General features: G+C 35.1%; 1 protein-coding gene across 2 annotated transcripts in view; it reads left to right on the forward strand.

Moving 5' to 3' along the window:
- The window catches only part of PRKCI (protein kinase C iota), a 79,699-nt gene that overhangs the window by 48,022 nt on the left and 8,911 nt on the right, over positions 1-22,766 (forward strand). For both annotated transcript variants that reach the window (XM_082655062.1, XM_082655063.1), the window contains exons 8-15: positions 510-568; positions 9,870-10,046; positions 11,752-11,849; positions 12,610-12,696; positions 14,307-14,442; positions 19,866-19,953; positions 20,966-21,091; positions 22,259-22,338. In XM_082655062.1, the coding sequence (XP_082511188.1) occupies positions 510-568; positions 9,870-10,046; positions 11,752-11,849; positions 12,610-12,696; positions 14,307-14,442; positions 19,866-19,953; positions 20,966-21,091; positions 22,259-22,338 (851 nt within the window). The remainder of the gene's footprint in view (positions 1-509; positions 569-9,869; positions 10,047-11,751; positions 11,850-12,609; positions 12,697-14,306; positions 14,443-19,865; positions 19,954-20,965; positions 21,092-22,258; positions 22,339-22,766) is intronic.

A 22,766-nucleotide genomic window follows, 5' to 3' on the forward strand; every position in this document is an offset into this window, starting at 1 on the left:
TTCTGGAAGGACAGAATGTAGTATCTTGTTCATGGAAGAAGCTGGTTGTATGAAATGTAGGCTTTTTTTTTTTTTTTTTTTACCCAGGTAGCTTTAAGGAATAGAAGCCTGGAGTCCAACTGAGTCCACACTAGAGACCCTCTATCACTATGCCTCAATCATACTAATATAATTAAGTAGGGTTTATAGAGTCACCCTTTTGGAAGGAATTGATTAATTTGTAAAGAAGAGAAATATTTTTTTAAATAGCAAAAGTATTTGTTAAAATCAGTACTTGGCTATTGATTGACTCCTCCTCTCTTTACCCTCATTAAAGATTAGAATTTAACTGGTATTTATGTATAATTTGTTATTAGTAGGACAGATACTCAATTTTAAATGATGAACACTTATTCAGAAATAAAAATTAAGAAAAATCAAATCAAGAGAAAATTTTAAGTGTAACTCAGTTAATGTATACTATGTTTTTCTCTCTCTTTTTTTTTTAATGTTTGGGATTGGTTTTTTAGTAATTCCATATAATCCTTCAAGTCATGAGAGTTTGGACCAAGTTGGTGAAGAAAAGGAGGTAAGATAATTAATTAGTCTTATGGTACATTATGTCATCAGCTTTTTAATGTGACAGTTTAAAAATATGACAAATTGACTTGCTTAAATTTTAGACCATAATTTTGTAGGGATGATTTTTAGTGATTCTAGAGTTTTATTCTGAGTTAATTCAGTAAGTAAATTGCTAAAATCATTTAAATTAAGAAAGAATCTGATGAGATAACATATTCATTTTAAGATAGCATAATCTAAAAATTATACTGCATTTAAGAATGGCATTTAGAATACTTGGTAGTATTGTTTAAAATATAGATCCTTCCATTTTATGGGCTAATTGTTTATTTAAAATATAAATGATTAAGCATCTTAACTGCCCATCTTTTTTGACTATTAAACATTTTATCAGCTTTTAAAACAGTTTAATTAAAACGATAACCAATTTTTTGAAAAAAGCTTATGGTAAAAAAGATTTATCATGCCTCACACCTTCCACTCCCACTTTGACTTCTGAGAGGCAACCCCTTTTAATCATTTCTAGTTGTGTCCACATTGTTTATACCTCTCTTTTTCAATTTTTCAACTTTATATATTTCTAACCATGAAAGGTTTAAACTAGTACACTACCCCGCCCCCCCCCCCCCGGCTCCCCCGCTTTTCTCTTCTCTTTCCAATGTTTGATAGGTGTATCATGTTTTACTCTGTGTAACCTTTTTATTACAGAAAATTTCAAACATCAATAAAAGTAAACAATACTATTCCAAGCTCCTGTGTCCATTACCCAGTTAAAACAATTGTCTGTACGTGTTTTGTCTACCAGCTTGCCTCACTCCTGTAGTGTTTTGAAGCACATCTGTTGGTTACCTATTTAATCTCCTATCTCAGTTTCTTATTCCATCAATTTAGTCAATACCTTGACTCTCCTTTAGCCATCCTTTCTCTTTCTTCCAGCTTTCCTCTTTTAGCTACATATTTACTTTTATGCTGCCAAGGTTATTAACATTCATAATCTGTCCTGCAAGTGTAACCACATCTTTCATATTTTGTTCATTGGTTGACAATGAGTCATCCAAAGGAGGAAATTCTTAATAATAAGGAACAAATTCTCTGTTCTTCTGGCACGACGAGTTAGTAAAGTTTCCTTTTGTTTGATCCTTGATGTTATTTTATAGCTTTTTGTTCTTTTGGGAATTTCTCATTGCCTTAAATATTATTTATTGGTTTGGTTGTTTACCAAAGACTCATTTGGTTTTATTTTCAAGACTTTTAATACATTTAAAAATTGAAGAATAGTATAGAGCAAAGTGCACAAGTCATGAGTACATAATCATGAGTATATAGAGCAAAGTGCACAAATCATGAGTATCTATCTGGGTCAATTTTCACAGGGTGGACACTACATAATGACCACACAGATGAATAAATAGGACCTACTACACATCCCAGGGGCCCATCTTGTACCTTCTCCAAGTCACTGACATTCCCTCCTCCCTTCAAGTAACCACAGTCTTAACACCACAGATTAGTTCTGCTCTTTTCCCCAAGCTTTTTGTAAATGGAGTCACACAGTATCTTTTGTGTCTGGCTTCTTTTGTTCAATATTGTGTTTGTGAGGTTCAGCCGTGTTTTATATAGCAGTATATCATTTATTTTCACTGTTGTTTCAATTCATCTATTCTGTTGACTTCCCCCCTGGATTGGGATTATTATGATATGCTGCTATGAACATTCTTGTACATGTAGTTTGGTGCACATATTTAAGCATTTCTGTTAGGTACATAACTAGGAGTGGAATTCCTGAGTCTTGTGTACATTAGTAAGTAATGCCAAGCAGTTTCCCAAAGTACTTGTATCAGTTTATACTTTCACCAGCAATGTGTGAGAGTATGATTTGCTCCACATCCTTATGAACACGTTGTGTAGTGTGTCTTTTAAATTTTAGCCAACCTGTTGAATGTTGTAGTTTTTATGTGCATTTCCCTGCTGCGTACCTTTTCATGTATTTATTGACCATTTGGATATAATTTTCAATTAAGTGTCTGTTTATATCTCTTTAAGAAAAAGTGAGTGGTCTGCCTTTGTTGTAACGATTTGTAGGAGTTTTTGGTATATTCTTAACATTAAGCTTTCATCAGTTATATATTGCAAATAGATTCTGCCACTCAATAGCTTGTATTTTCACTCTGATAATGGTATCATTGATGAACAGATGTTCTTGATTTTTTTCTTTTTAACATCTTTATTGGAGTATAATTGCTTTACAATGTTATGTTAGTTTCTGCTGTGTAACAAAATGATTCAGCTATATGCATACATATATCCCCATATCCTCTTCCTCTTGCATCTCCTGCCCACCTTCCCTATCACATCCCTCTAGGTGGTCACAAAGCACCGGGCTGATCAGCTATCTGTTTTACATTTGGTAGTGTCTATATGTCAATGCTACTCTCTCACTTCGTCCCAGCTTACCTTTCCCCCTCCCCGAGTCGTCAAGTCCATTCTCTACATCTGCATCTTTATTCCTGTCCTGCTCCTAGATTCATCAGAACCATTTTTTTTTTAGATTCCATATATATGTGTTAGCATACGGTATTTGTTTTTCTCTTTCTGACTTACTTTACTCTGTATGACAGACTCTAGGTCCATCCAACTCACTACAAATAACTCAATTTCATTTCTTTTTATGGTTGAATAATATTCCATTGTATATATGTGCCACATCTTCTTTATCCATTCATCTGTTGCTGGACACTTAGGTTGCTTCCATGTCCTGGCTATTATAAAGAGTACTGCAATGAACATTGTGGAACATGACTCTTTTTTTTTTTTTTTTTTTGCTGTACGCGGGCCTCTCACTGTTGTGGCCTCTCCTGTTGCGGAGCACAGGCTCTGGACGCGCAGGCTCAGCGGCCATGGCTCACAGGCCTAGCCGCTCTGCAGCATGTGGGATCTTCCCGGACCAGGGCGTGAACCCGTGTCCCCTGCATCGGCAGGCGGACTCTCAACCACTGCGCCACCAGGGAAGCCCCCCCATGACTCTTTTTGAATTATGGTTTTCTCAGGGTATATGCCCAGTAGTGGGATTGCTGGGTCATATGGTAATTCTATTTTTAGTTTTTTAAGGAACCTCCATACTGTTCTCCATAGTGGCTCTATCAGTTTACATTCCCACCAATAGTGCAAGAGAGTTCCCTTTTCTCCACGCCCTCTCCAACATTTATTGTTTGCAGATTTTTTGATGATGGCCATTCTGACTGGTGTGAGGTGATACCTCATTGTAGTTTTGATTTGCATTTCTCTAATGATTAATGAAGTTGAGCATTCTTTCATGTGTTTGTTGGCAGTCTGTATATCTTCTTTGGAGAAATGTCTATTTAGGTCTTCTGCCCATTTTTGGATTGGGTTGTTTGTTTTATTGATACTGAGCTGCATGAGCTGCTTGTATATTTTGGAGATTAATCCTTTGTCAGTTGCTTCCTTTGCAAATATTTTCTCCCATTCTGAAGGCTGTCTACATCTGTCTGTTCTTTTTTGGATAGAGATTTTGGGGCCTGTTTAAGAAATCTCTGTCTTTTCCAAGATTATTGAAGACATTGAAAAGACTATACTTTCCTCCATTATTCTGCAGAGGTATCTTTTCATCAATTATATGCCCATTATTACATGGTCTATTTCTGGATTCCTTTTTATTTTCCATCATTTATTTATTCTTATGCTGATATACTGTCATTATTATTATAGGTTTATAATAAGTCTTTTATATCTAGTAAAGTTCTACTTTGTTCTGGGAATTTGTTCTTGGCTACTCTTACTAGCTTTTTGAATTTCCATGTAAATTTTAGAATTAGCTCACTAGTTTCCATAGAATCAAGGAAATAAACCAAACCTGTTGATCAATTTCAGGAACAGTGATATCTACAATATTAAGTCCTGGATCCATGAACATGACACGTTCTTCCATTGACTTAGGTCTTCTTTCATTTCTGTCAGTGTTTTATAGTTTTCAAAGTTCTTGCACTAGAGATATTGGAGGTAAATGGTATTGTTTTAAACTTTAATTGTCTATTTAATATTGTTATATGGAAATAAGGTTTTTTTCCTAAATTGCCTTGTATCCTGAGACCTTGCTAAATTCACTTATTAATTCTAATAGCTATCTAAAGATACTCTTAGATTTTCTACATATATGATCATCTTATGAATAACAGTTTCATTTCTTCCTTTTCCAATCTTATAGATTTTTTTCAGTTTTCTTACCTTATTGAGTTAGCAAGGACCTCTATAAATGGCCAACATGATGTTGAAAAGAAGTAACAATCAGATATTATTGTCTTGTTCCACATCTCAGACAGAAATCTTCCAATATCTTATCATTAAGTTTGATGTTTGCTCTAGGTTTTTATTCTATAGATACCCTTATCAGAATGAGGAAGTTTGTCTCTATTCCTAGTTGGCTAAGATTTTTGTTTTCATCTTGAAAAGATGTTGAATTTTATCAGCAACATTTTATGGTATTTGTGGGGTTGATCATGTATAAATTTCAGTAAATTTCTTTCTTTTTTTAAATTTAAATTTAGTTATTTATTTATTTATTTTGGCTGTGTTGGGTCTTTGTTGCTGCACACGGGCTTTCTCTGGTTGCCGCAGGCGGGGGCTACTCTTCGTTGCTGTGCGTGGGCTTCTCATTGCAGTGGCTTCTCTTATTGCGGAGCATGGGCTCTAGGTGCGCAGGCTTCAGTAGTTGTGGTGCATGGGCTTAGTTGCTCCGCGGCATGTGGGATCTTCCCCGACCAGGGCTCGAACCCGTATCTCCTACGTTGGCAGGTGGATTCTTAACCACTGCACCACCAGGGAAGCCCAATTTCAGTAAATTTCAAATGTTAAGCCTGTTTTTCATTTCTGGAATAAACTCCCTGTGTCATGATGTATAATTCTCTTTGTATATTGGTAGATCTGATTCGCCAACATTTATTTTAGGTTTTTGAAAAAATTATTAACAAGAATCATTGACCTGTAATTTTCCCTTTTTGTACTGGATTGTGAAGTTTTGGTATCAAAATAATACTGGGCTCATAAAATGATTTTGGAATTTTTCCTATTCCCAAGGAGAATTCTTATAAGATAGACATTATTTCTTTCTTACATTTTTGGAAGAATTCACCAGAAAAGCACTCTGGGCCTGGAGGGTTTTTTTGGTTTGTTTTTTTTGTTTGTTTGTTTCATGGGAAGGATTTGATTCTAGGTTCTATTTCTGAATAGATCTAGGGCAATTTAGCTTCTCTGTTTCCTCTTGTGCTATTCCTTGGAATTTGTCTAACCTAAATTTTCAAATTTATTGACACAAAGTTGTTAATTGCTGAGAATATGAAATGATATCCTTTTTTACTCCTGATAAAAAGTTACTGTGCATTCCCTTTTTCTTCATCAGTTTTGCCAAGGGGATGTCAATTTATTAGTCTTTTCAAAGAACTAACTTTTGGCTCTTTGTTGAATGCTTATATCCTATTCTATTGCATTGATTTCTCTTCTCATTATTTCCTTATGCTTTTTTGTCATTCACTTTTTTTTAATACATTCTTTTTTTAATATTCTTTTCCATTATGGTTTATCACAGGATACTGAATATAGTTCCCTGTGCTATACATTAGGACCTTGTTGTTTATCCATTCTAAATGTAATAGTTTGCATCTGCTAATCCCAAATTCCTAGTCCATCCCTCCCCCACCCCCCTCCTGCCCCTGGCAACCACAAATCTGTTCTCTATGTCTATGAGTCTGTTTCTGTTTTGTAGATAGGTTCATTTATGCCATATTTTAGATTCCACAAATAAGTGATATCATATGGAATTTGTCTTTCTCTTTCTGACTTAGTATGATAATCTCTAGTTGTATCCATGTTGCTGCAAATGGCATTATTTCATTCTCTTTTTTTTTATGGCTGGTAGTATTCCATGGTATATATGTACCACATCTTCTTTATTCATTCATCTGTTGATGGACACTTAGGTGGCTTCCATGTCCTGGTTATTGTAAATAGTGCTGCAATGAACGTTGTGGTACGTGACTTTTTGAATTATGGTTCTCTCAGGGTATATGCCCAGTAGTGGGATTGCTGGATCATATGGTAGTTCTATTTTTACTTTTTAAGGAACCTCCATACTGTTTTCCATAGTGGCTGTACCAACTTACATTCCCACCAACAGTGTAGGATGGTTCCCTTTTCTCCACACCCTCTCCAGCATTTGTTATTTGTAGACTTTTTAGTGATGGCCATTCTGACTGGTGTGAGGTGGTATTTCATTGTGGTTTTGATTTGCATCTCTCTAATAATTAGTGGTGTTGAGCATCTTTTCATTTGCCTACCGGCCATCTGTGTCATTCACTTTTAAATATATCTTAATCTGTATTATGATTTCTTCTTTGATCCATGTATTATTTAAAAGTATTGATATACTAATTCATTTTCAAATATGTGGGAATTTTTTTTATTATTGTATTGAGTAGCTTAATTCTGCTGCACGTCAGAGAATGTGTTCTATTCTGTGTGATTTCAGTCTTTTGAACTTTTTTGAAACTTGATTGAAGACCAAGCACGCAGGCATTGGTGAATGTTCCATATGTATTTTTGAATATAATATATTCTGTAGTTGTTGGGTGAAGTATTCTATACAGATCAATTAAGTCAAGAGTAGTAACAGTGTTATTCAGTCTTCTGTTACCTCACTGACTGCATGTTCTTTCCCTACAGTTTTCATTTAGAATTTACCTGTCCCTTTTAGTTTTGTTAGTTTTTGCTTTACATATTTTGAGGTTATGTTATTGAATACATGTAGATTTAGAATCATAGTATCTTACATTGGATTAATGCTTTTTCAGAAATACCCCTCTCTATTTGTAGTAATGCTTCCTTGCCTTATGTTAAGTAATTGCTGTGTAACAAATTACCTTAAAATATAGTGGCTTAAAACAACAAAATTTACTATGTCATAATTTCTGTGGGTCAGGAATCCAGGTTCTTGTCTCAGAGTCCCTTAGAGGCTGCAGTCAGTGTACTGGCAAAGACTGCTGTCGTCTCAAGGCTCAACTGAGGAAGAAACTGCTTCCATACTTACTCACCTCATTGTTGGCAGGATTCACTTCCTTGACATGTGGCCTCTCCATAGGGCAGCTCACAGCAAGGTAGTTTGCTTCATCAGAGCAAGCAAGCAATAAGATCCAGAGATTGAATGCCAGCAAAACAGACCTCACAGTCTTTTGTAACCTAGTCTCAGAAGTGCCGTCCCTTCATTTTTGCCATATTTTTTTCATCAGAAGCTAGTCATTAGGTCCAGCCTATACTCGAGGGGATTACACAAGGGCATGAATACTAGGAGGTGGGAATCACTGGGGTCCTCGTAGAAGTCAGCCTACCACAGTTGGCTACAGCTACTTTGTCTCATGGTAATTTAGCTACAGCTCTCTTTTGGTTAGTGATTACATGGTATATAGTTTCTTACCCTTTTACTTTGAACATTTCTGTACACATATATATCTTATTAACGTCATAGAATTGGACTTCCCCCTCTGGTTTGATAGTCCTTAGCTGTAGTATTTAGTGTGTTTTAATATTTATGTATTGTTACATTTAATATAAGTATATTTAAACTAACAACTTATTTGTATTTAAATCTACCAATTTACTATGTTTTCTGTATCATCTGTTTATGTTACTTTTCTAGCCTTCTTTTGGGTTAATTATTATTTTTTTTTCCTCACCTCTTTTAGCTTGTTTCGCATTCTTTTGCTTTTTTATTACTGGTTGTTCTAGAGGTTGCATCTTATACCCTTAACTTATTTAAATTCAATACAAATTATTAATAATACTTTTTACCATTTTCCAAGATATGCAACTTAGAACACTTTAAATTCACTCATGCTCCCTTCCTGTCTTTATTGCTATTTTTGTCATATTTTAAAATTCTGTATGTGTGTGTTAGTGTTTTTGAACAGTCAATCCTTATTTAGGTTTATCCACATTTTATTCTTTTTGTTCTGCTTTTGTTCCTGTGTGTCTGCCTTCCATATGAGATCATCTTTCTTCTTCTTGAAGAACTCAATATTTCCTTGAGTGAGAACCAACTAGTGACGGATTTCCTTAGTTTTTGTTTGTCTGAAAATGTATTTATTTCATTTTCATTTTGAAGGCTATTTTTACAGGCTGTAGGATTGTAGATAAGCAAGGGAGGGAGGGGGTAAGCCATTTAAAAGGTGACATTCCACTGTCTTCTGGCTTCTGTCATTTCATTCAGCCTTATTATTGTTTATGTGAAGGAACTGTGCTTTCATTCCATTTGATTCTCTTTTATAGCTTCCAGTTAACCATATTTAAAGTCTATACATTGCTTTATCTTTTTACCATTTTCTGCTTTCTTAATCTGCCCTAATCTGGTTTCTTTCACTCCTTTATATTTATTCTTATTACCAAGTCAAATTATTATTTCTAAATTTTGTTTTGGATAATCATCCTCCTTCGATTTTCATAATACTTTTTTCTTTCCTGTTTTGTGCTTACTAGTTTATCTTTCTGAAAATTTGCTCCTTGCTTTTGCTGATACTCTTCACTTCAGAAAATTCGTACTTAATTCTCATGAGTATATCTGTTGGTTGTATGCTGGGAATTTTGCAGGCATCTAATAAAAGATTACCTTTAGTCTCTTTATAAATTTCCAGAAGCCTAAGTTTCTACTTGTGAATGAATTACAGGGCTGACTTTGTCATTCCACAGGAGTCTTGGTATTGTATAGAAAAGAATGTTTTACATTAGCTGAACTGCCTCATGCTTGTTTTCTGCCTGTAGCTTAACTCAGATTTCATACATTAAGCTTCTGGCAGACTCTTTCATCTTGATGTCCCATTGTAACTTCTAATTTCAGTATGAAAATCGAGCTCATTATCTCATCAACTCTGTCAATCTTACCATGTGCTCACACTTCATTTTTCTAGCAGTGGCACCTTCAGAGTCCCAGTCACCGAAGTTAGTGTCATTTTTTTATTCATGTGTCTCCACTGCCTCCATACCCAAAAGTTATCAGATTCCAAGACATCCTTCGATGTTTCTCAGATTGCAACTCCTTCTCCTTTCCTAACACCACCCCTCTGACCTCAACTCATGAATTCATCCTACCTCTTGAGTAGTTAGATTATATCATTTGGAATGATGTAAGAAACTAAGAACTTAAATCAGAAAATATTTAAAAATCTTATAGGTATAACTAGGTGTTAGAAGTATATTGTGTTATGCAAAATACTTCAGGTTTAACTGTTTGGTATAAATGTTCTCAACAGGCAATGAACACCAGGGAAAGTGGCAAAGCTTCATCCAGTTTAGGTCTTCAGGATTTTGATTTGCTCCGGGTAATAGGAAGAGGAAGTTATGCCAAAGTACTACTGGTGCGATTAAAAAAAACAGATCGTATTTATGCAATGAAAGTTGTGAAAAAGGAGCTTGTCAATGATGATGAGGTGAGCACTATGATGTTTTATTACCTCTAAACTGTTAAGTTGGCTTAAGTGTACTATTTCAGAAAAAAACCTCAATGTTTATGCTTATTATTTCAGCCTACTTTTCTAAATACATGCTTCAAACAGATTATTTAAGGTATATTTAAAGTTATCTGATGGGGACTTCCCTGGTGGCGCAGTGGTTAAGAATCCGCCTGCCAGTGCAGGGGACATGGGTTCGATCCCTGGTCTGAGAGGATCCCATATCCTGCGGAGCAACTAAGGCCATGCACCACAACTACTGAGCCTGCACTCTGGAGCCTGTGAGCCACAACTACGTACAGATGTAACAGTTGTAAATAACCTCAACAGCATAGATAACGGTTACATGTAATAAAATAATTAGTTTTGAGTATTTATCACATTTATTTTTAATATAACTAATTGTAAGTTTGTAGAAGTTAAGTGTTAATAATGGTTGTTTCAGAGAGGAAACATAGGAAGAACACTCTTTGACATAAATCACAGCAAGATCTTTTTTGACCCACCTCCTAGAGCAATGGAAATAAAAACAAAAATAAACAAATGGGACCTAATGAAACTTAAAAGCTTTTGCACAGCAAAGGAAACCATAAACAAGACGAAAAGACAACTCTCAGAATGGGAGAAAATATTTGCAAATGAATTAATGGACAAAGGATTAATCTCCAAAATATATATACAGCTCATGCAGCTCAATATTAAAAAAACAAGCAACTCAATCCAAAAATGGGCAGAAGACCTAAATAGACATTTCTCCAAAGAAGACATACAGATGGCCAAGAGGCACATGAAAAGCTGCTCAACATCACTAATTGTTAGACAAATGCAAATCAAAACTACAATAAAGTATGACCTCACACCAGTTAGAATGGGCATCATCAGAAAATCTACAAACAAATGCTGGAGAGGATGTGGAGAAAAGGGAACCCTCTTGCACTGTTGGTGGGAATGTAAATTGATACAGCCACTATGGAGAACAGTACGGAGGGTCCTTAAAAAACTAAAAATAGAATTGCCACATGACCCAGCAATCCCACTCCTGGCCATATATCCGGACAAAACTGTAATTCATAAAGATGCATGCACCCCTATGTTCATAGCAGCACTATTCACAATAGCCAAGACATGGAAACAGCCTAAATGTCCACCAGCAAATGAATGGATAAGGAAGATGTGTTACATATATACAGTGGACTGTTACTGAGCCACAACTACTGAGCCCACACGCCACAACTCCTGAAGCCTGCATGCCTAGAGCCCGTGCTCTGCAACAAGAGAAGCCACAACAATGAGAAGCCCGTGCACCACAACGAAGAGTAGCCCCTGCTCACCACAACTCGAGAAAGGCTGCGTGCAGCAATGAAGACCTAACACAGCCAGATAAATAAATAAAGTTATCTGAGGATTATTAGATTTTTTAAAAATAAAAATCAAACCATATTATTATCAAGGGCAAGTACTTGAGCTTTGTAAAGTTTTCTAGAGTGTTGCATAATATCGAAAGATTTACTGGTAGTATTTTCTCTTTGTATATAAATTACTATTTCATGATTATCAATGCTTTTGATATTTAGCCTAGTTAGTTAATAATTGCATTTATGGTAATAGAATTACTAAGAACAAATTTATCATAGTTTTGATGATATCTCAGTTTGACATAGATTTCTTTTGTATTTTAAAATAGGATATTGACTGGGTACAGACAGAGAAGCATGTTTTTGAGCAGGCATCTAATCACCCTTTTCTTGTTGGGCTGCATTCTTGCTTCCAGACAGAAAGCAGGTAAGATTGAAAGATAATGGAATGATACCTGGGTTTTACACATTTTGGTATATTACACAATAAGAACCCCTTTCTACAGTAATTCCTGAAGTGGAAGTCACATGGAGACAGACACAACAGTACTATGCTTGTAATTTCCTGCTACTCATACTCCAACCAGTGATATCAATTTGACACTGGATCAGCATTAGGAAATTACCTGCTTTAGGCAAAAAAAAAAGAAAAAAAAAAAAATAGCCAGGTCCTAATTATGGCAGTAGAAATCCAACCTTTTAAATATCACCAAGATTCTAGTTATAGGACTTAAATGTTCCTAGAGTTTAATTAAGGGGATAGATTCTAACTTCTTTTGCCTTAAGTGACAGTTGAAAATGACTTACACATTGCACATTCTAAAACTGGGGTGGGAGTGAGAGCTCTGGATTGCAAATGGTACTATTGGCTTGGCCACAAAGTTCATTCGGGCTTTTCGTTAAGATCTTATGGAAAAACCCAAACGAACTTTTTGGCCAACCCAATACTTTAGAATAGAAGTAGCAGGTTACAAATTATCTTTCTGATTTACTTTCTTGTATCTTCTGTGATTAAACAGCTTTCTACTCCAATCACCCTTCGTTTCCACCAAATTCCTGGAATTTTTGTTAAGGGTGAATCATGTAGAATGCTCTCTATGCTGTGACTGGTCTCTATAGTTTTAAAATGCAAAGTTACACCACCTTATTTTGGATCTTGGTTTCATGTGTTCTCTTCTGTTTTTTAGATTGTTCTTTGTCATAGAGTATGTTAATGGAGGAGATCTAATGTTTCATATGCAGCGACAAAGAAAACTTCCTGAAGAACATGCCAGGTAGGTTTTTTGTTTATTGTTTGCTTGTGTTGAAGTTTGGTGAGAGGAGCTATGGGACTTTTTATATGCCAGTGGTTGAAAACAGTAGATAAATCATTTATTTTGATACGAGCTAATTCTTTATAAGTCATGTAAAGGCTAAGCTAACAGTTAAATTATATTATAATGTGATACATATTACATATATAATAATATAATTATAAGCAATTGAGAAGTATAAACAATGTTAAAGCGGAAACCTTTAGTCTACGAAACTCAATTATTTTCAAATATTTTCTCTATTCAGTATCAGCCACTAAGATAATTAATGAATTTATAAACACTTATTAATCTTATCAAGTTTGCAGTGATTGCTGACAGTTTTTCATTAGAAGATTATTATTCATATATACTTGAGAGTAATAAAACAATTCCTCTTAACCTATTATGTAATCGACTGTTCTTCCATAATTATAATTTCTGAATTGTTCTGGCTTTGGCTTCCCTCCCTCTGATCCCATACATGTTGATTAATAAGAGAAAAGAGTATTAAATATCATTTATTTGTTTAGTGCCCTTAATCTGATATTCTTATACAGGATTGTAAATTGTTGGAGGACTTAGGTGGGGAAGGATAAGAAGTTTAATCCATGAGTGCCATGTTTTATTTTGTTTTTTACTCATAATTAGCAGTAATTCTACCCTTTTGCACTTCACGAGAGTAATGCCAAAATGAAGCATGTGAGTTTGTATATGTATGTAACGAAGGTTAGAGATTCATTTTAAAAAATAACTTATTTAGTGGAAATCTCGCTATTCATTGATATTTCTTGTAAAAAAGAGATAATAGCTTTCAATTTTATAAGAAGATATAAAGTGTATTACTCTGTCTCAGGGCCAAACTGCTGTTGTTGTTGTTGTTTAATTTACTGTATGTTCATTATTTATGTAGGCTTTAGCAAATGGTCACCCTTCATGGCAAAGCCACAGATGATATTTTGAATTGTGAATATAGCCGGTATTTGTTCCTTGTTTGTTCAGCTGGACTTGGGGAGAATAGTCTTGTTTTTATTGTATTAAAGTGCCCGTTCTGGTTTTATATCATCTTTGCTTTTCTAGGAACCAGAGTATAGGATAAGAGCTCAAGTTCCCTATTCTTAGAATTAAGTAGCTGGAAGGTGTGTATTATGTACCTCCAGACATGATCACGATAACATTCACCAAAGCAGCCCAAAACCAGCTAGGGTGTTTCATTTTCATTATTCAGGTCAAAAATTCTGCTTACCACCAAATTCTGCTTGCGTCCATTTGTAGGAGTGTGGACTTTCTGAAGTCCATCCGAGGGCCCAGATTAAGAATCCCTGCTTGAGACTTTCAAATTAAACCTTATGAAAAGTATGGGTTTAATTTAGATTGGGACTTTATAATTGTGTTTAGGGCTCAGCTATCTTAAAGTGGCGCTTCAATTTGTGTTTTGGTACTGTTCCTAAAAACATTGAGAGAAAAAAATCTTTTGACATGATTTTGATGTTCTGGTTTGCAGATGAGAGTAGGATTTAAATACCTTTCTGTAGGCACTTACCACAATTTAAAAATTTGAATCAAATGAGTAATTTTTCATTTTATTTTAGATTTTACTCCGCAGAAATCAGTCTAGCATTAAATTATCTTCATGAACGGGGGATAATTTATAGAGATTTGAAATTGGACAACGTGTTGCTGGACTCTGAAGGACACATTAAACTCACTGACTATGGCATGTGTAAGGTGAGGGGAAATTTCTAGTTATTCAGAAGATCTCAGCAGCTCAGGAAATTGTTTCAGTCAAATAACTTTATATTTAATGATGGGGAAATAAGTGCTACTTTGTGCTAGAATTCCAAAAAGTATCCTAAACAAAGACAAATGCACTGATTTCCTAGCCATTTACAAAATTCCATATTTTCTGTGAGCATTATATGTGCTATAAGAGTTAAGTTATTTTTATTTTCTGTAATTTTTTATCTTCAAAGTTGTGACACTATTGAAGAAAACTTGGAGGTAAAAACTGTCTACAAACCCACAACTGTAAAACTGCTTGCATATCACCTTCCAGTTTTTGCCGTTTATTTGTGACTCTTAATGATGCACTCAAGATTTTCCTCGGAAATCTAACATTTTTTATATATTTAAATTTAAATATCTGACATAAAATTCAATAAAGCAAAATAAGAATTTTAGTTACTCTCAGGACATGTCCTTTATTTCTTGGTGTTTTATTCTTTTTGTAACAATGTTTCATTTACGGGTCCAGCCTTTTTCCAGGAGATGTGTAGGGGGCTACTCTCCTTGTCAAAATAGCTGAGACCGAATTATCGTCACACAGTGAATTTGCCAACAAGCATGTGAATGTGTTATTTGCCTTTCCCCCTTCACCTGAGGGATGTGCCTCCAGAGCCTGGTTCTTTTTATTCAAAGAAATTTGGGCATCCTGTTTTGCCTGGAAGATATTATTAGAGAAAAATCACTTGATCTTTTTGTTACTCTTAATGAAAAATAATAATGGTTTGTTATATATTCCCATTCTTTCCAGAGATCCTCAGTCAAATTAATCACGATCTTTGATAAATCTGAGAGGTTTTATTCAGTAGTTCTTTAAGTTGGTTGTCTTGCTTACCTCCTTTTCTGCCTCCTTCTCCAGGAGCTATTTGGTGTTATTAGTAGGAAATAACACCAGGATTGGAACTTGTGTTCAGAGACTTAACCAACAGTACTTTGTTTCTTTTCCAACTAACATATTTACGCCCGATGTTAAACCTTATGGGAAATAAATCCGCTGGAAATTTGAATGTTTTTATCTTATGACTTAACATCAGTATTTAAACTTAACTAATGTCTGACCTTGGGCATATATTGGATAAATTTTTTTTCCTTATAATTATTCTTTGGTAAATCTAAATCATTCAAGTTTTTTTTCAGTTTCTCCAGGTTTAATTAATTTAATTTCTTCAGTTTCTCACTAGGTACTTTTATATAAAGAATGCAGGGACTTCCCTGGTGGTCCAGCGGTTAAGACTCCACTCTCCCAGTGGAGGGCGTCCGGGTTTGATCCCTGGTCAGGGAACTAGATCCTGCATGCCACAACTAAAGATCACGTACTCGGCAATGAAGATCCTGCGTCGCCTAAATAAATAAATATTAAAAAAAAAAAAAGAGGGATTTCCCTGGCGTTCCAGTGGTTAAGACTTCGCCTTCCAATGCAGGGGGTGCAAGTCTGATCCCTGATCGGGGAGCTAAGATCCCACATGCCTTGTGGCCAAAATACCAAAACATAAAACAGAAGCAATATTGTAACAAATTCAATAAAGACTTTATAAAATGTATTTAAAAAGTTTAAAAAGAATGCAGAGAATAGTGATGACTGGAGGCATATGAAAACTGCAATTAACATCTTCAGAGTTATGTTTGGAATATTTTATGAACATTGATTCTTTTTAATTGACTGAAAAACCAGCTATTTTGTGAATTGATGTGCCTTTAACTATTTTTTATCAGCAGGGTGTGTTATAATAATATCTATGTTATGCTGTAAATAATTTAGCTGATGGGCCTATGTTCAGATATCCAGTCAAAAGGTGAATGATTTAGTATAATTCTTTTACAAGTTAACAGACTGCATCCCTTGCCTCTGAGTCTTACCTTGAAAGTGCGTGTCACTCACCATGAGACTGTATGTCAAGCCATTGCCCATAATACGAAACAACTTAAATCACATTCATATTTCTTTGTACAGGCATACTTCATTTTACTGTGCTTCACAGATATTGCGTTTTCTACAAGTTGATGTTTTTTGGCAACCCTGTGTTGTCAGATGATGGTTAGCATTTTTTTTAATATTTATTTATTTATTATTTATTTATTTTTGGCTGCACTGGGTCTTAGTTGCAGCACACAGAATCTTTTGCTGCAGCGTGCAGGCTTCTCTCTAGTTGTGGTGCATGGGCTCCAGAGCATGTGGGCTCAGTAGTTGCAGCGTGCAGACTTAGTTGCCCTGCCGCATGTGGGATCTTAGTTCCCCGACCAGGGATTGAACCCTCATTCCGTGCGTTGGAAGGCAGATTCTTAACCACTGGACCACCAGGTGAAGTTCTTGTTAGCATTTTTTAGCAATAAAGCTTTTTTTAAAATTTTTATTGAAATATAGTTGATTTACAATGTTGTGTTTAAAGTATTTTTTATTTAAGGTATTCACTTTGTTTTTTAGACATAATGCTTTTGCACACTTAATAGATTACAGTGTAGTGTAAACATAATTTTTATATGCACTGGGAAACCAAAAATATTCATGTGACTCAATTTATTGTGATGTCATAAATGGGGGTCTGAAAGCAAACTGCAGTATCTCCATGTATGCCTGTATACAAAAATAACATATATATCCCTGTTAGAGATCTTTAAAAATCCTTGGAGTCACAACATATATTACTAAATATTTCTTCTAGATGTTTGTGTTGGTGTTATATATAATAGTGTAAAATTTGAAGACAGATACATACATCACGCCCAGAATATCTCTGTAGGAACACATAAGAACCTCATGACAGTGGCTGTCCCTAGGGAGCTGGAACTGGATGCGTCAGGGACAAGAATGGGAGGAAGGCTTGATTCTTAGTGTATATCTTCCCCCCCAACCTTTTTGTTTGGAATTTTGTACCATGTAATTTAACAATAGGGAAATGGTTAGATTCTAGGTACATATGTTGAGTTGGATTTGTAGTTATTAGTAATACGAAGTCTGTAATTACATGGGAAATTACATAGCCATAAAGTAAAAAAAGCAGACGCTTAATTGTATATTTAGTATTATTCAGCTTGTATTTAGACTATCTTTTTATTATTTTTAGTTTTAATTGAGGTATGGTTGATTTATAGTATTATGTAAGTTTCAGATGTACAACATAGTGATTTACGGTTTTTAAAGATTGTAGTCCATTTATAGTTACTATAAAATTGGACTATATTCCCTGTGCTGTACAATATACCCTTGTAGCTTATTTATTTTATACATAGTAGTTTGTGCCTCTTAATCTCCTATCTCTATTTTGTCCCTTCCTTCTCCCTCTCCCTCTCCCTGCTGGTAGCCACTAGTTTATTCTCTGTATCTGTGAGTCTGTTTTTGTTGTTGTTACCATATTCATTTGTTTGTTTTATTTTTTAAATTCCACGTATAAGTGATAGCATACAGTATTTGTCTTTCTCTGTCTGACTTATTTCAATAGCATAATAACCCTCCAAGTCTATCTATGTTGTTGTTAATGGCAAAATCTCATTCGTTTTTGTGGCTGAGTAGTATTCCAGTAGTATTTTGTCAGTGGTTTCCTTTGCTGTGCAAAAACTTTTAAGTTTAATTAGGTCCCATTTGTTTATTTTTGCTTTTGTTTCCTTTGCCTTAGAAGATAGATCAAAAATATGTATATATTGGTACAATATATGTCAAAGAGTATTCTGCCTATGTTTTCTTTTAGGAGTTTTGTGGTTTCTGGTCTTATATTTAGGTCTTCAATCCATTTTGAGTTTATTTTTGTATATGGTGTGCGAAAATATTCTAATTTCATTCTTTTACATGTAGATGTCCTGTTTTTCCAGCACCACTAATTGAAGAGACTGTCTTTTCTCCATTGTATACTTTTGTTTCCTTTTTCATAGACTAATTAACCACAAGTGAATGGGCTTATTTATGGACTCTCTCTTTCTGTTCCATTGATCTATGTGTCTGTTTTTGTGCCAGTAGCACACTGTTTTCATTACTGTAACTTTGTAGTATAGTCTGAAGTCAGGGAGCTTGATTCCTCCAACTCTTTTCTTTCTCAAGATTGTTTTGGCTCTTTCTCATTTAATTGCCTGTGGCGCAAGAATGGTCTGAATGATACTAGTCCTTTGAAATTTATTGAGGTTTCTTTTATGCCTTAGTATTTGGTCAGTATCCCAAATGTACTTTAAAAAGGGTATGTAATCTCTGTTTCGCATTCAAGGAGTCTCTCCCTCCTTTTCCGTTTCTCCACACATACACGTAGATAGATATATTCTATATGTATATAAACTATACATATTTTAAACTCTAGCGTTTGTCCAAATCTTTCTCTGCTTACTAATTTTTTTGTTGGTATGACCTACCATTTTTTGATATAAATGTGTTAAAATTACCTGTCATGATTGGGGATTGTACTATCAGTCCAGGCTGCTATAACAAGGTACTACAGATTAGGTGGCTTAAGCAACAAACACTTATTTCTCATGGTTCTGGAGACTGGGAAGTCCAAGATGAAGGTGCTGGCAGATTTGGTGTCTGAAGGCACCCCTCCTGGTTTGCAGAAGAGTAAAGGCATTCTTCGTGGTTTGCAGATGGCTGTCTTCCCGTTGTATCCTCAAATGGTGGGGAGAGAGAAAGGGGCTAGCTCTCTTTCTCTTCTTATAAGAACATGAATCCCATCATGGGGCTCAAACCTTATGATCTAATTACCTCCCCAAAGCCCCCCCCCCACAATGCTATCACATTAGGGCTTCAGCGTAAGAATATTAGGGGCACGTAAACATTCAGGCAATAGCAGGGATTGTGAAGTCCTCTTAATAATTTTGTCCATTTTTACTAGTTGTATTTTGAGGCTGTGTTGTTAGCTGCATACAAGTTTGTTTTAACTTCTTGGTGATTGTTCCATTTGTTATTGTGTAGTTTCTCTATTTATACATATTAGTGTGTTTTACCTTAATTTCCTCCATCCTGTAGCTATTAAAATACAAAACCAAAAAACGTGTGCCTTAGGAGAAATGACCAGAAGGGAAACATCATAATGCCAGCAGTGGTTGTGTTAGGAGGTGGGATTTAAAGAGCTTCTTTTCTTCATAAAATATGATTCCTTTTACTCATGTAATTTAAGTTTTTCTATTATAATTTTACTTGAGTATAAATTATTTTAAGTGCAGTTTTTATCTTAATTGAACTGTTTACCTACATCTAATGAGGACAGGTTTTTTTTAAGGTATTTAGTAGCAACCCATGATTTTAATAGTAAAGGCAACTGTGCTAGTGATATTTTATTTAAGCTCAATATATTACCTATAGATGCTGACCTTATATGATAGATGAAATAAAAGAGGTGAATTTAAAACAGATTTTGCATCTTATTATTTTTTTTCTTTTTTTTTAATAAAAGGAAGGATTACGGCCAGGAGATACAACCAGCACTTTCTGTGGTACTCCTAATTACATTGCTCCTGAAATTTTACGAGGAGAAGATTATGGTAATAAATTGGTGGTATTTTGGCTATGTGCTAGAAGGGTGGTTAAATATGGTACCAATTGCATTATAGCACACTATAGTATTTCAATACTGAGCTTATTAACATAAACTTCCTTGATCTTCTTAAAACCTACATAAAACCCCCAAATTCTGAAATCAGAGATGGTGGGACCTTGGCAGTATTTGGGGGTGCAAATTTGAATAATATTTTATTAGTAGCAAGCACTTAAGAGTACTAGGCACTATTCTAAGCAGTTTGCATATGTTAACTGTTAATCCTCTTAATAATCCTATGAGGTAAGCACTGTTAATTCACATTTTGCAAACAAGGAAACTGATGTACAGAAAGGTTAAATAACTTGCCCAAGGTCATGTAGCTGGAAAGTGGCAGAGTTGGGATTTAATCAGCCATGTGACTCCAGAGTCATAAACCTCTGGAAGATGGTTCAGATTTCCTAGGGTATTTCCCCCAGGAATCTGAAAGATGGAGGAAAGATTGCCTGCTTGCCAGGAACCAGAAGATATGTTTATCTCAAGAAAACATTTGACCCTTTGGGTTCTGGCCCTTTGATTCCAGCAGCTGTAAAGGAGGATGGGTATTTCTGATAGCTGCTCATAATCCAGTTCCAAAGTCCTTCAAGGATCTTTAGTCAGCTAGCAGAAGATCACGTTTCAGATCAAGGAAGGTTATTCTCAAATACAATTTCATTATATCCTCAAAACAAAATATTAGATACAGGCTATGAGTCTGAAATTACAGACATATTTGGGAAGCGAAACTTATGTTCCATTTTCCATATTTTATTTTTAAAGTTATCTTTTAGGTACCTCCCCTTTTTGTTAAGTGAAATATTCCTATAATCCTCCATGCCTACCATGATAGTTGTAATGCATTTCGAGTTTACTTTTTCATTATGTTTATTTTTTTTATTATGTAATAAAATGAATCTCAAATTCCTGACTTTTTAGAATGCAGAATGGATAATTTGTTGCTTTAAAATTTCTTTTTGAAGGTTTCAGCGTCGACTGGTGGGCTCTTGGAGTACTAATGTTTGAGATGATGGCAGGAAGGTCTCCATTTGATATTGTTGGGAGCTCTGATAACCCTGATCAAAACACAGAGGATTATCTTTTTCAAGGTAATTTGCAGTGTTTTACAGAGATTCACTGTGAATAATCTATTCTAGAGCATGAATGAGGATGGCTCAAGTTATTACTTTGAGTAAGAAAGAGGAGAATAATCTGGACAATATAGTCCTTAACACGTGAGGCTTTGAGTTTGTTTTTGTTGTTGTTGTTGTTTTGATCTATCCTTCCTACCTCTTAGTCTGTTCACATTTGCCAGTTACCTTCTCATACTCAAAATCATAACAAAGAGGTTCCTTCAGATTGTACATCACAGAGATTGGAGGAAAGAATTGTGTAGCTGGAGAGGACAGTCTTTTCACCTGGACCACAAGGCTGAATGCATAAGTCCAACAGAAATATGGGGAAAAAGTAGAGTACCAAGAAGACAAGAAGGATCAAAAGGTGAAGAAAAAAGCCCCACAATTGGAAATACAAAGAATTGAACAGAACGGAAACAAGCAGACAAGCACAAGGACCCCTCCCCAACCAACACACAGTCCAAAGAAGTGCGAAGACTGCCATAAAATTCTACATTTCATAATTAAGGCCGTCACAGGAAATGAATGGATATTTCATGTCATAGGAAATCCAGCTGACTGTGGAATATATGGAAAGACGTTCAACCTCACTGCTAATTAGGGGTGTGCACATGAAAATATTAATGAGCTACCATTTTCTACCTACACATTTGGCAAAAACTTGAAAGTCTGATAATACGAGTGCTGGTGAGGATATGGAGCAACTGGAACTCTGGTGTGAAATGAAAATGGAGTGAAAATGGACAGAACAGCTTTGGAGAATAATTTGGCAACGTCTAATAAAATCGAATTTAGTAATATGTGCCACACATTTTACAGATACTAACTCATTTAAACCTCATAACACCCCAATGAATCAGGTATTATTTTTATTCCAATTTTACAGAAGAGGAAACTAAGGTAAGGTAGTCAAAGAATAAAACATATGCATATAATGATAAAAACTGTTCAGAGTAGATAGAGGCTGTCTCTGAGAAGGAAGGAGAGGAATGGGACTGGGAAAGTACACAGGACGCTTAGGTAGTGTATGTAATGTTTTAGTTTTTTTCTGCTAGAATGCCTTAAATACCTCATAATAAAAATATAAAGATTAAAGCCCTGTAAAAGTTAAATATAACGCCGTAAATTTTATCTTTCTAGTTATTTTGGAAAAACAAATTCGCATACCACGTTCTTTGTCTGTAAAAGCTGCAAGTGTCCTGAAGAGCTTCCTCAACAAGGTATAAATTGTGTATAAAATCTTTAGTGATTTATCTCTATACAAATGAAGCTGGTAAGGAGAGGTTCAGGCAACGTAAAATTCCAAAACATCAGAGTATGTAATTTTTCAGTTAGATCTGGAACTTGTCTCTTCAGCAAAGAGTAGGTTGACAGAATTAGATCCTGAGGTGAGGTGTTCTTTCCATTTTGCCAATATAATTTACCCCCAGCTTTATATTACATATGGTGTTTTTAATGTAAATGAAAAATACCATGTACTCAGGGAAAAAGTGCATCTCTGGGGATAGCCTCAATTGTACTTTCAGCTCTGTTTTTCAGTTTTCTTTAGATTATTATTCATAGAATGTCTTAACTTATTGAGCACTTAGTGCAGTAGTGTTCCCTGCAGATTCTCATATCACAACCCTATAATTAGATAATATTCAGA

This window comes from Grampus griseus (assembly GCF_964374135.1).
Source record: "Grampus griseus genome assembly, chromosome: 5".
Lineage (NCBI taxonomy): Eukaryota > Metazoa > Chordata > Mammalia > Artiodactyla > Delphinidae > Grampus > Grampus griseus.